The sequence below is a fragment of the Prionailurus bengalensis genome, chromosome C1, assembly GCF_016509475.1.
Source record: "Prionailurus bengalensis isolate Pbe53 chromosome C1, Fcat_Pben_1.1_paternal_pri, whole genome shotgun sequence".
Taxonomy (NCBI): Eukaryota; Metazoa; Chordata; class Mammalia; order Carnivora; family Felidae; genus Prionailurus; species Prionailurus bengalensis.
In genome coordinates this window covers 15,085,646-15,099,151 of record NC_057345.1, presented here as the reverse complement: position 1 = coordinate 15,099,151, position 13,506 = coordinate 15,085,646, and the positions used below count along the sequence as shown (strand labels likewise).

Genomic DNA, 13,506 nt, shown 5'->3' with positions numbered 1-13,506 from the left:
GGCCTGAAAATAGGGCCGAGGCACCTTGACACGAGGGCTTGCCCACCCCTGCACCCATCCCCCACCCCCCCACTCCTCTTACCTGCTCCTGAGAGACCGCCCCCACCCGCCCCCACCCCCTGGTGCTGTGCTGGCGGGCTCCCCTCCACGGACCCACCTCCATCCTTTTCTGAGTCCTCATAAAGGTCTTGCAGAAGTAGGATTCGGTATCATTTGGCAGACGAGGAAACGGGCAGAGAGAGGCAAATTGACTTCTCCAGCCAGCCAGTAGCAGGGTCAGGTCTCTACCCCAGGTCTGCCCGACCAAGGAGCAGACTGCTTTTCCCGGGGGCCAGGAGCGGCCGCTCGGCCAGTGGGCCTGCCGTGTGCAGGCAGCTTCGGGGTCCTGGGAGCAGGTGGCCGTCCACGTCCGTGTGTCCTTGCGGTGGTACTGTGAGACGCTGGGGCGGCAGTTCTGGCCGGCTTCAAGCCACCCTCTGCAGGGTGTCCTGCTTCTGTCCTTGGTGCTCCATCCTCACCCCCAGCCTCTAGGTCAAGGTCATCATTTCAAGCTTCAGTTACCGCAGGACGCTGCAGCCTCTCTCCATAGACTGCCTCTAGAATCTTCTTTTGCCTGTGACCCCACTGCTGCCCTGGTGCTAACAGCTGTGTGATCTTCAACAAATCATTTAACAATTCTGTGCCTCAGTTGTGTTTCCGATCCGTGAAGCCCAGTCCTTCATTCTGGGTCTGGCTGTTTTTCCACACGTAAGCAGATAGGGCAGGCCTGTGCGCCCCCCAAGCCCCCACGCAGCAGGGGCCTGACCCCCCACCCCGGGGACCGTGAAGCTGGAGCCCAGCACCTGAGCCTCCGTGGCTCAGACCAGCAGACAGATGACTCTGCTCTTTGCCAGACTAGTTTTATTTCCTCACACTTGACAAATGTTTCATCTCACAGCTCTGTGTCAGCAACAGAATAACTTGGCTGCCTGGAGAGGAAGCAGGGAGCAATCAGATAAATTAATTTACTCGCTGCCATCACGCTGAGGGCTGGGGGCCCGCTTGAGCCATGGGCCAGTGGGAGTTCTTGGCAGCAAATGGCCCCTCCCCGGCCACGATCCAAGGTCTGGAAACGTTCCCGTGTCCTCGGAGCCACAGCAGAGAGGCGATCAGAAGACGTGTTGACAGGGCACAAGAGAAGATTTCAGAGCCCTTGGGTGATGACAGGGTCAGCCCCTGGGAGCTGAAGCTCCCAGTCTGGAAACCTCCTTCATAATAATAGCACTAAAGCAGCAGTGAGGCCGGCTGCTGGTATTTACGGAGCACTGGCCATGTGCCGGGCGCTGCGCCAAACGTTGTTTGGACCTGATTTGACTGAAACCTCACCACAACCCTGAAAGATGGGCCTCTCATACCCAGTTTACAGATGTGGAAACTGAGGCCTAGAGAGGTTAAGTCACTGGCCCAAGGTCCCACAACAGGTAAGAGGTGGGGTGAGTCTGAGGCTGGTTCCACCTGGAACAAAGGCCCTGCCCGTTGCAGGGAATTTGAGGCGCCAACCGGCACCGCAGGAGGGCAGAGGTGGCCCGAACTGGGCCCTTCCCTGGATTCCTTGGGGATCCCCGGTCTCACCCGGCTCTGACCCGCCCCTTTGCCCCACAGCTGAAGGAGCACCCGGAGAAGGGGGTGTACGTGAAGGGGCTCTCCATGCACACGGTGCACAACATGGCCCAGTGTGAGCGCATCATGGAGGCGGGCTGGAAGAACCGCTCGGTGGGCTACACGCTGATGAACAAGGACTCCTCGCGCTCCCACTCCATTTTCACCATCAGCATCGAGATCTACGCTGTGGGTATGCGGGGCCAGGTGGGCACCCAGGGGGTGGGGCCCATCTGAAACTGGGAGAAGACTCTCGAACTGCCTCGAGGCAGACCCAAGTGGCCCCTCCCACGTTCGGGCCCATATTTCCAGGAAAAGACAGCATGGACAACAATAACAGTAACACTAGGAGCTCATTCACAGTGAGCACTTACTATGGGCCGCGGGGTTTATGTGCATTAGCTCATTTACTCCTTACAACCCCAGGAGGTGGATACCAACATCGTCCCCATCTTACAGATGAGGAAGCCGAGACCCCACGACTAGAAAGTGTCAGAGCTGGGCATTGATCCCAGGGCTCTGTCTCCAGAATGTACCACCCGGACCTTTCGGGTTGTCCTCCTTCTAGACAGTGCTCTCCACTCTTCAGTCATCTCCCTCTTCCTTCTTTCTGGAAGGGTCCCTGGGGAAGGGGAGGGGAAGGGAAGAAACTCTTTGTTTCTGGCCTCCCGTAGCTGCTGACTTCACACACTTCCTTCTGTGTAAACCACACAACAGTCCTAGACACAGGCAATTTAATTCCCATTGTACAGATGAGAAAACTGAGGCTCCGAGAGGTGCAGCGGGTTGCTTGTGCAGAGTTCTGCAACCAGTAAGCAGTACAGCTGGGATTTGAACCTCATTCTCTGTGACATCTGGGTTTTTCCCATTGGCACTGCAGCTGCCTCCATGTCTGAGGTTCATCATGAATAGAACTCTGGAGAGCACTGCAGCAGGATGCAGCCTAGGCCCAACTGGGAACACAATTCTGGAGAGATCCCTGACCCAAGGTCAAAGCCAGGGTACCTCCTACCACATCACCCAGACTGTGTGGTGACCTGGCTCCGGGTCAACTTGCTTGTGTTTGCTGGGTCTGAGTCTCCCCGGGGTGCTGATATGGGGAGGGTGGGGTCAGTGAGGTCACAGCCTCATGTGATGAGGGGGACAAGGGTGGACAGGGACTAGGACAGGGGAGGACATAGTGAGTGCCTCTTGGGCTTTGCAGGAGGTTTTGAAGGATGAGGCAGGCTGCCTGGATGAGGCAGGCTTTCTCTGGAAACAGGCTTTTGAACGAATTTAAAAGGTGCTTATCATTTCCATTATAAAATAAGTTCAATCAAGATAACTTAGAGATTAGAGAAAGGTGGGGAAAATTACCCAGAAACCCAACTGCCTATTAGATTTGAGCATATTGGGTTTTTTTGTCCTTTTTTTTTCCCTATGAACATTATAAACACAATCGAAATCTCATACTGTAAATAGTTTCTCCTCCTCTGCGTTTCATTCCCCGTGCCTCACTGAGCATCATTACCGCCATGTCTTTGTGACCATGGGTCCCTCCTGAGGGACAGTGCATCAGTAATGGTCCTGTCTAACCAAATCCTTACAGGGTGGTACAGTTGTTTCTAGTTTTGTGGTGCTGTAAATAATGCCACAATGCACATCTTTGTGCACAGAGCCTTTTCCGCATTTAGAGTCATTTCCTTGGATTGTATATCCTGGCATAGACCTCCTGGGGCAAAGCATATAAACCTGTTTAGGGCTTCTGGTTCATTCTGCCAAGAGCTTTCTCTTTCTCTCTTTCTTTCTTTCGTTCTTTCTTTCTTTTAAGAGCACAAGCAGGAGAGGGGCAGAGAGGCTGATAGCGTAGAGCCTGATGTGGGGCTCGATCTCAGGAACCGAGAGATCATGACCTGAGCCCAGATCAACAGTCAGATGCTTAACCGACTGAGCCGCCCAGGCGCCCCCAGCCAAGAGCTTTCCAAAAGCACGGTTCCAAGTCCCTCCTTCCTGCTGCTACTTTAAAAAAAAAAAAAAAAAAGCCTCAAACTTCAAGCCCCTCACATATCCAAGCCTCTACTGGGTACCAGCCAGATTTTCTGTTTCTTTACTTCAGGTTGCTGTGCACATGGGCAGATCTAGGCCAGTTCTGGTTTCAACCAGCAGGAGAGTAAGGAGGAAGCCCCTGCCCCTCCGCCTGCCTTCCCCCTCCCATCTCATTGGAAACTGAGTCAAGCGATTTCCCCCAAGTTTCATAGCTACTAAGAGATAGAATCAAGATTGGACCCCCAGGATCTGTGCGTTCAATACCTGTGCTCTAAGCCCCTGCTACCAGCCAGGGCCCAACTCCAGTCACCCTCAGCACCTGGGTCTGCCTTGCCCTCACGGCCTCAGTCACTGCAGAATTGGGCTTGTTCTCAGGAGGAATGAACCCCTCCCAACAACCAGCCCCAGTGAGGAGTTGTTGTCAGTCTCATTTTGTTGATGTGAAAATTAAGGATCAGAGAGGTGCATGACTCTGCCAAGGTCACACAGCAAGGAGGACGCAGGGGTAGATTGGGAACCAGGTCCGAGAGCCTCCAAAGCCAATGTCTTTTGCATTGAAAGATACAATCACGTTCCCCCACCTTTCGCCCAGTCATGCCCCCTGCCCCCACCTTTGGCCTCACAGGAAATCTGGAGGAGCTATTAGCACTGAAAGAAGCCTTGCTGCACTCAGAGAATAGTCTGGACCTCCCAGCCCCTGCTCCCCAAGTCAGGCAGCCCTGTATTCTGATCTTGGATCCACCGCTTAGCAGCAGTGTGACCTAGGGCAAGTTAAATGCCCTTTCTGAGCCTCAGTTTCCTCATCTGGAAGATGGGGACAGTAATTGTGCCTCTTTCATGGGACTCCTATGTGCTAACGCGAGACCCTCGGCAGGTGAGAGCGCTCAGTGCCTGGTGGCTAAGTGCCCTCCCCCTCTGCCCGGTCCGTCTGCAGACGAGCGGGGCAAGGACCACCTCCGGGCAGGCAAGCTGAACCTGGTGGACCTGGCGGGCAGCGAGCGGCAGTCCAAGACGGGTGCCACGGGGGAGCGGCTCAAGGAGGCCACCAAGATCAACCTGTCGCTGTCGGCACTGGGCAACGTCATCTCGGCCTTGGTGGATGGGCGCTGTAAACACATCCCCTACCGGGACTCGAAGCTGACTCGGCTGCTGCAGGACTCGCTGGGGGGCAACACGAAGACGCTGATGGTGGCCTGCCTGTCACCTGCAGACAACAACTACGACGAGACGCTCAGCACGCTGCGCTACGCCAACCGGGCCAAGAACATCAGGAACAAGCCACGCATCAACGAGGACCCCAAGGATGCCCTCCTGCGCGAGTACCAGCAGGAGATCAAGAAGCTCAAGGCGATTCTGGCCCAGCAGATGAGCCCCGACAACCTGTCAGGTGCGCAGCTGGGGGAGGAGGGGCAGGAAGGGCCCGGACTGAGGAGAAAGGCTCCCTCCCTTTGTCTTCTGCCTCCGGCTTCCCATCTGAGAGACGCGGAAGCAGGGCCCCATCTCCTCTCCACTTCCTGCCAGCATAGCTTTTTGAAAACAAAAATTTTTAATGTTTATTTATTTTTGAGGGAGAGAGACAGACAGAGTGTGAGCAGGGGAGGGGCAGAGAGAGAGGGAGACACAGAATCCGAAGCAGGTTCCAGGCTCTGAGCTGTCAGCACAGAGCCCGACGCAGGGCTCGAACCCATGAACCGTGAGATCATGACCTGAACCAAAGTTGGAGGTTTAAGCGACTGAGCCACCCAGGCACCCCACATAGCTTTTGAACAGTTAGAGAGAGCCCTGGTGTGACGGCCGGACGGTGTCTGCTCACTGACGGACTCGGGAAGAGGTCCGTCTGGCCTGTTCTGTCAGCTGAAGGCTCTGTTACCTGCTCCCGCCTCCAGGCTGCACATCCACCATCCCACCTGTCTCCCGCCTGTCTCTGTGGCAGCATCGTGATGCTGTGCTGCTTAGCAGCCGGGTGACTCACTCCCCCATGTCCCACCCCCTCTCCCACTTAGGCACCTTGTGATTGCAGCTCTCACACCCAGGTGTTTGGCTGTCATCTGGCAAGTAGAAATCTGTACCTGCAGCACAGGCCTTGCGGGGTCCTTGCAAACTCCAGGGTTTTGTTTACCCTTGGGGAAGGGAGCACAAAAGAGCCTGAGTCCATCTGTTCATTCATCATCTCCCCACCCACCTTCCTTCTGTCCATCCATTCTACATACCCGTTCATCCACTCATCCATCCACTCATCCATCTAACCATCCATCCGTCCATATACCTACCCAGCCAGCCACTCATCCATCCACCCATCTACCCATCCACTCATCTATCCATCCATCCATCCATCCATCCATCCATCCATCCATCCACCCACCCACCCAGCCATCTACCCATCCACTTACTTATCTACCCATTTGTCCATCCATCCATCCATCCATCTACCCATTTACTCATTCATCTACCTACCTTCCATCTACCTACCCACCCTCCCACCCCACTCCATTATTTATCCATCTACCCACTTAACCATCTACTCAGCAACCATCCGTTTAATCCGCCCATCCATCAACGCATTCTGTCTACCTGTCCCATCCATCCTACCATCCATACACCCACCCGCTGGTTCATTCCATGCTATCATCCATTCTTTTTATCTGTGCTTCCACTCATCCCCCCACCCATCCATTCAAAGCTCACTGAGCACCCTCCTGTGTGTGGACCTGTGCCTCGGCAGTTCCCATCAGCCGCAGCCCTCAGCCCTGTGGTTCCTGGCCTGTTTCTGTCTTCAGCCAAACTTGAAACACCCGTGTCTTTCCCCAGCCCCGTTGCTCTTCCTTGCACCTAGCGTGGGCAGGCCCTGAGGCCCGACACAATGAGCCTGCCCTCGTCGTCCTCCTGTCCTCCCAGTTGTTCAGTCGGGGGATCCTGCCTCAGGCAGGCCTCCGGTGTCAGCTCACTTAGCCAACCCCCTCCCTCCTCCTTTTTATTTTTAATGTTTGTTTTATTTTTGAGAGAGGAGGAGGGGTAGAGCGGTGGGGGGAGAGAAAATCTTAAGCGGGCTGTACGCGGAGCCCAACGTGGGGCTCTAACTCACGAACCACAAGATATGACCTGAGCCGAAGTCAGATGCTCAACCACCTGAGTCACCCAGATGCCCCATCCCCTCCCTCCTCCTTGATGCCCTGTGACCGGTGCCCTCCTCCCTCTACTGCTGCTCGTCAGTGCTCCCTCTCCCTACCGCCCTGCAGGCTCACTAGGGTCGGTCCTCCATTGTCACCTCTCTCCATGCTCATTCCCAAGGTGGCTTTAAATGCCACCTCTGTGCCCCTGGCTCACATGTGGCCCTTCAACTTGGCCATGGGACTTGTGTTGAGGTCTTAATTCATAAAGGAGACTGAGTGGGAGCTCGGAGAGGCCGGTGTTACTCATGATGGAGAGACGGGGAACACCACATGGGGCCACAGGGGGAGGCACTGGTGTTGGTCAGGAGCCAGGGAGGAGCAAGGGGATCCAGTGCAGAGCTGGATTTGGAGCCGTCACTGGCGTTTCTGTGGGGAAGGCAGGGCGGGAGCAGCCGCGTAGTGGCTCGTTTGAATAGTTCCGGGACGCCCAGTGGCTCAGTTAAGTGTCCAACTTCAGCTCAGGTCATGGTCTTGTATTCATGAGTTTGAGCCCCGCGTCGGACTCTGTGCCTCCCTCTCTCTCTGCCCCTCCTCAGCTCGCACTTTGTCTCTCAAAAATAAACATTAAAAAATTATAAAAAATTGAATAATTCCCGTGGGTTGGGGCTCAGGGGCAGTCCCTGCTCATCTAGTCCTGGCCCTCAGGGGTTTAGGGCAGGGGGAGCCCGGCTGGGACTGCGAAATAGAAGGGGGGTGTGGTGTGGACTTGGCGGTGCTTGGTTGGCACGTGAAAGGTGGGCTAATAACGACTGGCAGGTTGTTGACTCTAGGAATTAGCTGGCCCCGCGAGGGGCCGTCTCTCCCTGGCTGGCAAGTCCCCCACGATGTCAAATATCACAAAGTACAGAATATGTAAAAAAACCAAAAAACCAAAACACAACCAATTGCTACACAGTGGCCTCTGCATTCCGGACTTGAATAGCTAGCTGTTTAGTGTCATCACTCAGGTGATGACAACACTCCCCTTCCGAGTGTTCAAGCCAGAAACCCTGGGGTCGCCCTTGGTTTCTCGTTTTCGCTCCAACCTGCATCCGATCCAGCAGTAGAGCTGGTTTCTACCTTTAAGATGTGTCTAGAATCTGTCAACTGCTGTCCCCTGAGTCGCTAACGTCTCCTACCCGAATTACTGCAAAGCACACCCACACCCCGGCAGGTATCCCAGAGTCTGCCCTTATGCCCCTCCGTGCATCCCCACACAGCAGCCTGGGAGGTCCTGTTCAAACGCAAGTCCTTTTATTGCCCTGCGCAAACCCTCGGCGGCCCGTTTACCCGAGTCAAAGCCAAAGCCCTCAGCGCAGCTTCCAGCGACCCCACGATCCACCCCGTTCCCTCTTGACCTCCTCATCACCCATTCTCTCCCTTCCTTGCTCCACTCCAGCCACACTGGCTTCCTGGCCGTTTCTGGAACAGTCCAGGCTCTCGTCCGCCACAGGACCTTTGCACTCACTGCTCCCTTCTGTCTGGAAAGCTCTTCCCCAAGATCTCTGCCTTCTTCTCTCTACCGCTTCCTTCAGGTCACTGCCTTTGCCTTACCTTGTCTGAGCGGTCCTCCCGAGCACGCTGTTTAAATTGTAACCCTTCCCCTTGGATCTTACTCCTGAGCACCCTCCCTGCTTTCTTTCTCTTTCTAGAGCGCATCCCCTTGTACCGTGCTGGCATTTTGCTTATTTATTTTATGTGCCTTCTGTCTCCAATTGAAAACCCAATGTGGGTGTGGAGTTCTGTCTGTTTTGGTCAATGCCGTTTCCCCAGTGCCTAGAACATGCAGGTGCTTAAGAAATACTTGTTGAATGACTGAGTAAATTAGCATTTTGTGTAGAGACGTGCCTCAAATAAAGTCAATACTGTGAAGTCTGTTTCGAATAAGCATTTAGTTGTCTACTTACGGATTTCTGCTTAGTTCCTGCAAACTGTGTGCACCTTGGTCCCAGTCCTCGTTTTCCATCTGTCTCCCAGCCCTGCTGTCCAGTCAGGTACCCCTAAACCCTGTCCAGATTGAGGAGAAGCTGGTGCCCCCATCTGTGATCCAGCCTGACACAGAGGCCGAGAAGCAGCTGATTCGGGAGGTGAGCCACTGGGCAGCTGGGAGAATGGCTGGCAGGTGGGGCCATCTTGGAGCTCCGAAGGCTGAGGCTCAGAGAGGTGCCATGACTTGTCCGAGGTCATGTCGCTAAGGAGAGTCAGGGCTGCGATGTCAGCTCGGGGCCTGACTCCAGAGTGCAGTCCATTCCAGGTCAGGGCCTGTACGGGGAGAGCAGGGAGGGGGGTGGGGGTGTCTGCAGGAGTCTCTCCTCAGTACCCCAGGAGGAGGTGACTCTGGGTTGCTGGGAGTGGAGAAGGCCTTCCAGGTGGTGGCAATGGGCTGTCCCCAGGTGCGCGGTATGGGGAGGCCAGAGTGGAAGGGAGTTGGGCCCCTCTGCAGATGCCAATGAGCCAGGGGCCGAGAGCTGGGCAGTCCAGGTGGGCAGTGGGGAGCCCCCAGGCATTCATTTGACCAGTGGATATGTGGGGAGCTGGCCTCTCCAAAAAAGCTGTCACCTAGGGGCACCTGGGTCATGCTCCCACATGTGTGCCTTCCAGCATCTCTGGGAACCAGCAGGGCAGGTAATAATAATCCACTGACTTACAGGTGTCGAGCTGATCCCTAGAGGGGGACTTATACAGCCAGACCCGGCAAAGCTTCCTAACTTCCTGTTTAGGCTCTGTCCTGACTGTAGGCCCTGCTGGTTTCCGGAGATTCCTGCCAGTTGAGGGCCCCATTCAGAGACCTCAGCGTGGGGATGGGACACTGGCTCTTTCCCGGTGGAGGCCGGGCAGGGACAGCTCTTCAGGGACGGGGGTCTGGACGCCTCTGCCTCTCGGCTGTAACCTCAGTTGGGATCAGCCCTGGGGCCCCTGGGAGCCCCAGCAGGGCTGTGGGGGCCTGGGGCCCAGCCTCTGGGGGGCAGATCGGGTAAGGCCTGGGAGTCTGAGTCCTGTGGGCTAGAGGACTGGGAGAAATCCACCCGAGTCCCCAAGGGCTGCTCATGGCAGGCAGAGGCTTTTACTCCTCGGGGAGAGGCTCAGTTGTGACCCCCGACGGACTTTGTCCTGGCCCCTGTGAAGGTTCTGGTTGCTCAGGGCTCATTGCCCTTCCTCTGCTGGCCTGGAGGCTCCTGGTGGGGATGTCAGGTCATCTCTGGAGTTCCGGGCCCAGCTCCTGGGGTGGTGCGGGTGGCTGGCCTCCTCCTCGTGGTATAACCCAGCGGACGCTACATCAGAGCACTGTCGCCTGAGGCCACCACCAAGGTTTTTTTCAGGCTCTGGTGTGTCTTCTGTGAGCCCCGCTTGGAGGAAGGGCTGAGGGTGTCTGTCTTCCCTCTCTCCTTCCTGCCCATTTCACTTATGACTCGTATTTATTGAGCACCTACTGTGTGCCTGCAACTGTCCTTTTCTTTCCATTCCAGAGCTAGTCAGGATGTTCAAGATAAGGGGGGTGGCCCCTGTGTGGGGCGGCGAGGGTACCGGGCTGGGGATGGGCCCAGCCACGAGCTGGAGATGTGACTCTGTGGGCTCAGTCTCCCGGCTGCACCAGGAAAGCGGGCGGGGGCGGGGCGGGGTTTGGACCAGAAGAGTCCCAGCGTCCGACCAGCTTTTACCTTCTGCAAGTGCAGTTCTCGGTGGGCTCTGTGACCTCTCTAAGCCCGTGTCCTTGCCTCTAGAAACGGTGCAACAGCAGCTTTCCTGCTGCTGTGAGAGGGGGAGCCGAGGGGCGTCTTCTCGCCATTGGGCTGTGGAACAGGCACGAGGCAGGATTTGGGGGGCTGGGTTTGCCCTCCAGCCCCCTACCCAATCATCAGCAGGCATTGAGCCCCTGCCGGTGCCGGGCCCTGTAGCTGGAGGTGTGCGTGGGGCCACGGAAAAAACGTACCGAGTCCTGGAGTTCTGAGTGCTGGAGGGAACAGGGCATATGTTCTGTGACTGCAGAGGCCTCACACCGAGAGAGAAGTCTGCGGTGCAGGAGGGAGGTGGGGATTGAACGAGCAAAGTCACCGAGTGGGCGGCTTGGCTTCGGATGGACGCGCCATCTGGAGATGACAGGAAGCTGTGGGCTGGGAAGCGAGGGCATGCTTCCGTGTTCTCAAGAGAGGAAGGGGTGGAGGGCTGCCGCGGTCAGAGAGCGGAAGGACCCAGGGGGGCATCAGGCCACCTCAGCGGTCCTCTGTGGTTCGGGGTCACACATTTACAACTGGGACTAGAAGTTGGTACTGCCGTATGTGTGCCTATGCGTGCCTGCACGTGCACACGTGTGCTCGTGCATGTAGACGTGTGTGCGTGCATGTGCGCGTGTGTGTAGGCATGGGTGTGTGGGCGTGTGCACGCGTGTGCACGCATACACCTGCATCTCCAGCCAGGGGTTACCGGTGTGTAGGTGTGACCAGGCTGGGGCCTGGGTTTCACTGGGGCCAGGGCCGCGCTGGGAGGGAGCCATGGAGGGGGCTCGGCGAGGGAGCCAGGGGTGCTTGCCGAGGGCCGAGTCTCGCGTGGGGCCCGGGGGGAAGCTGGGGGCAAGGGCTGGGGACACTGAGAAAGTGGACGGGGTGTAGGAGGTCTCCTCGTGGCCACCCCGCCAGAGAGCTGCGTGGTTCTGGGCAGGCCGTGGAACCTCCCTGGGCCTCCAGAACCCTGTGTGCTACCCTGAGGCTCAAACGCGTCTCAGATGTGGCATAGAACACGCAGTCACGGTTTAATGATCCTCTGTCCCCTTCTGTCCCTCCTCCCCGAGAGCCCACGTCATAGTGTCTGTACTGTTGTAGAATTCTGTGCTTGTTCTGTGATTCTGGAAGGGTCCTGGCCAGATGGGCACGGCACAGGAGCTCTCTCTCCCCTAGTGGCTCCGTGACACCCAAGGTCATGTACTGTCATTAGCTCATAACCCCCAGCCCTGCCTGTGGGAGACGTGTATCAGCAGCTGAGTAGTCTGGTTACTGGCCAGCAATCTGCTCGATGCACTTGCTGGTTCAAGGGTTAGCCACCGAGCCCCTCCTCTGTGCTAGGCGCTGAGGGGAGAGTGCTTGCTGTGTGGCAGGGGAGCTGGACGATAAACCTGTACTCGACTAAATGGAGAGAACCACGGGAAGCTCATGACCCATGCCAAGAAGAAATCAGTGAAGTGACAGAGAGGGTGGTCAGGGAGGGCCTCTGGGAGGAGGTGTTACTGAGTTGAAGTCTGAAGGAACAGCTTGCTGGGGGTGGGGGAGCAAGGGCAAAGGCCCTGAGGCAGGAAGGATGTGGGGCTGGGGCTGTCTAGGAATGGACAGTGGCCCGTGTGCCCAATGTGGCAAAAATGAGGTCTAGTCAAGGGGCAGATGGCCCAGATCACTGGGGACTGGGGTCAAATGGAGAAACTTTTGTCCTCTAACATAGGAAGCCGTTGAAACCTGGCCTAACAGACGGGAATGAGGGTGCCATGTGGAGAAAGTTTTGGGGCAGGGGCAAGAGTGGAGGAGGGGGATGGGCTGGGAGGCTCTTTGGACCAGAGCTGGCGGTGACAGCAAAGATGGAGGGAGAAGCAGAGAAATAAAAATGTATTTCGTGCTCGATAGCTTGAGAGCTATTTGGCTAAAACGTATTTATTGACCTGCACAGGCCTTCATGATATATTGCTTTGTGGAAAGATAGATTACAGCCAAATCTTAGATAATTAGCCTGTTAAAAAAGGAGAGTGAAGTTCAGAAGGGTTTTCACCAGCCAGTAATCACCCCAGGGTCGTGTAGGCCATTTTAACTCCGTTCTTATGGCTTATCGGTATTTCCTGGGCTGTTTGAATGACAGAAACACGGAAGGCTGCGTTTCGGCCCCCTGATGTGACGCGGCCCCCCCCCCCCCCATATTGCCTCCCACTCCCAGGAGTACGAGGAGCGCCTGGCCCGGCTGAGGGCCGACTACGAGGCGGAGCAGGAGTCCAGGGCCCGGCTGGAGGAGGACATCACTGCCATGCGCAACTCGTATGACGTGAAGCTGTCCGCGCTGGAGGAAAACCTGCGAAAGGAGACAGGTGGGTGGCCAGCTGGCTCCCCTCCCCATTTTACTAACTGACATTTGTAGAGCACTTTCTTCACACTGGGCTCAGTGCTGGGTACTCCTCACCACAGCCCAGCCAGGTAGGAACCACAATTAGCCTCGCTTTATAGGTGAGGAAACTGAGGCACAGAGAGGGTAAGTAAATTGTCCGTGGTTACACAGCTGGTAAAGTGGCGTCAGGATTGGAACCCAGGCAGTGTTCTTCACCCACGCAGCGTTGCATCTGTGACGCCTCGGCCTCAGGCTCGGTTGACTTATCACCCGTGTTTCACGGGTGAGTTCCTTCCCCCGGTTTCTGTATTTTTCTAGTCTTCTCTCCCTTTTGAGCCTATCTGTTATCCAAGCAAACACACCCCAAAATAAGGGCTCCGTGACTAGTGAGAACTTGCGCCTTGCTAAAGATTTTCATTGTCTTTTTGACATTCTAGAATGTTCCACCCTACCACTATCATTCAAATACCTGTGCCATCAGGCAACTCAGACCTCCTAGGACGCCCCCAAATACTGTAAAATCCTTCTTGTATTGATGACAATATTGGCCAATCGTGGGGACCATTTATGGGGCATTACTGGGTGCCAGGTGCCCCCTCAGTGAGTTAGGATGCACTGA

At 56.0% G+C, this 13,506-nt stretch overlaps 1 protein-coding gene across 4 annotated transcripts in view; it reads left to right on the top strand.

Moving 5' to 3' along the window:
• The window catches only part of KIF17 (kinesin family member 17), a 47,880-nt gene that overhangs the window by 10,388 nt on the left and 23,986 nt on the right, over positions 1-13,506 (top strand). For all 4 annotated transcript variants that reach the window (XM_043573950.1, XM_043573949.1, XM_043573948.1 and 1 more), the window contains exons 4-7: positions 1,642-1,831; positions 4,598-5,050; positions 8,790-8,899; positions 12,723-12,870. In XM_043573950.1, the coding sequence (XP_043429885.1) occupies positions 1,642-1,831; positions 4,598-5,050; positions 8,790-8,899; positions 12,723-12,870 (901 nt within the window). The remainder of the gene's footprint in view (positions 1-1,641; positions 1,832-4,597; positions 5,051-8,789; positions 8,900-12,722; positions 12,871-13,506) is intronic.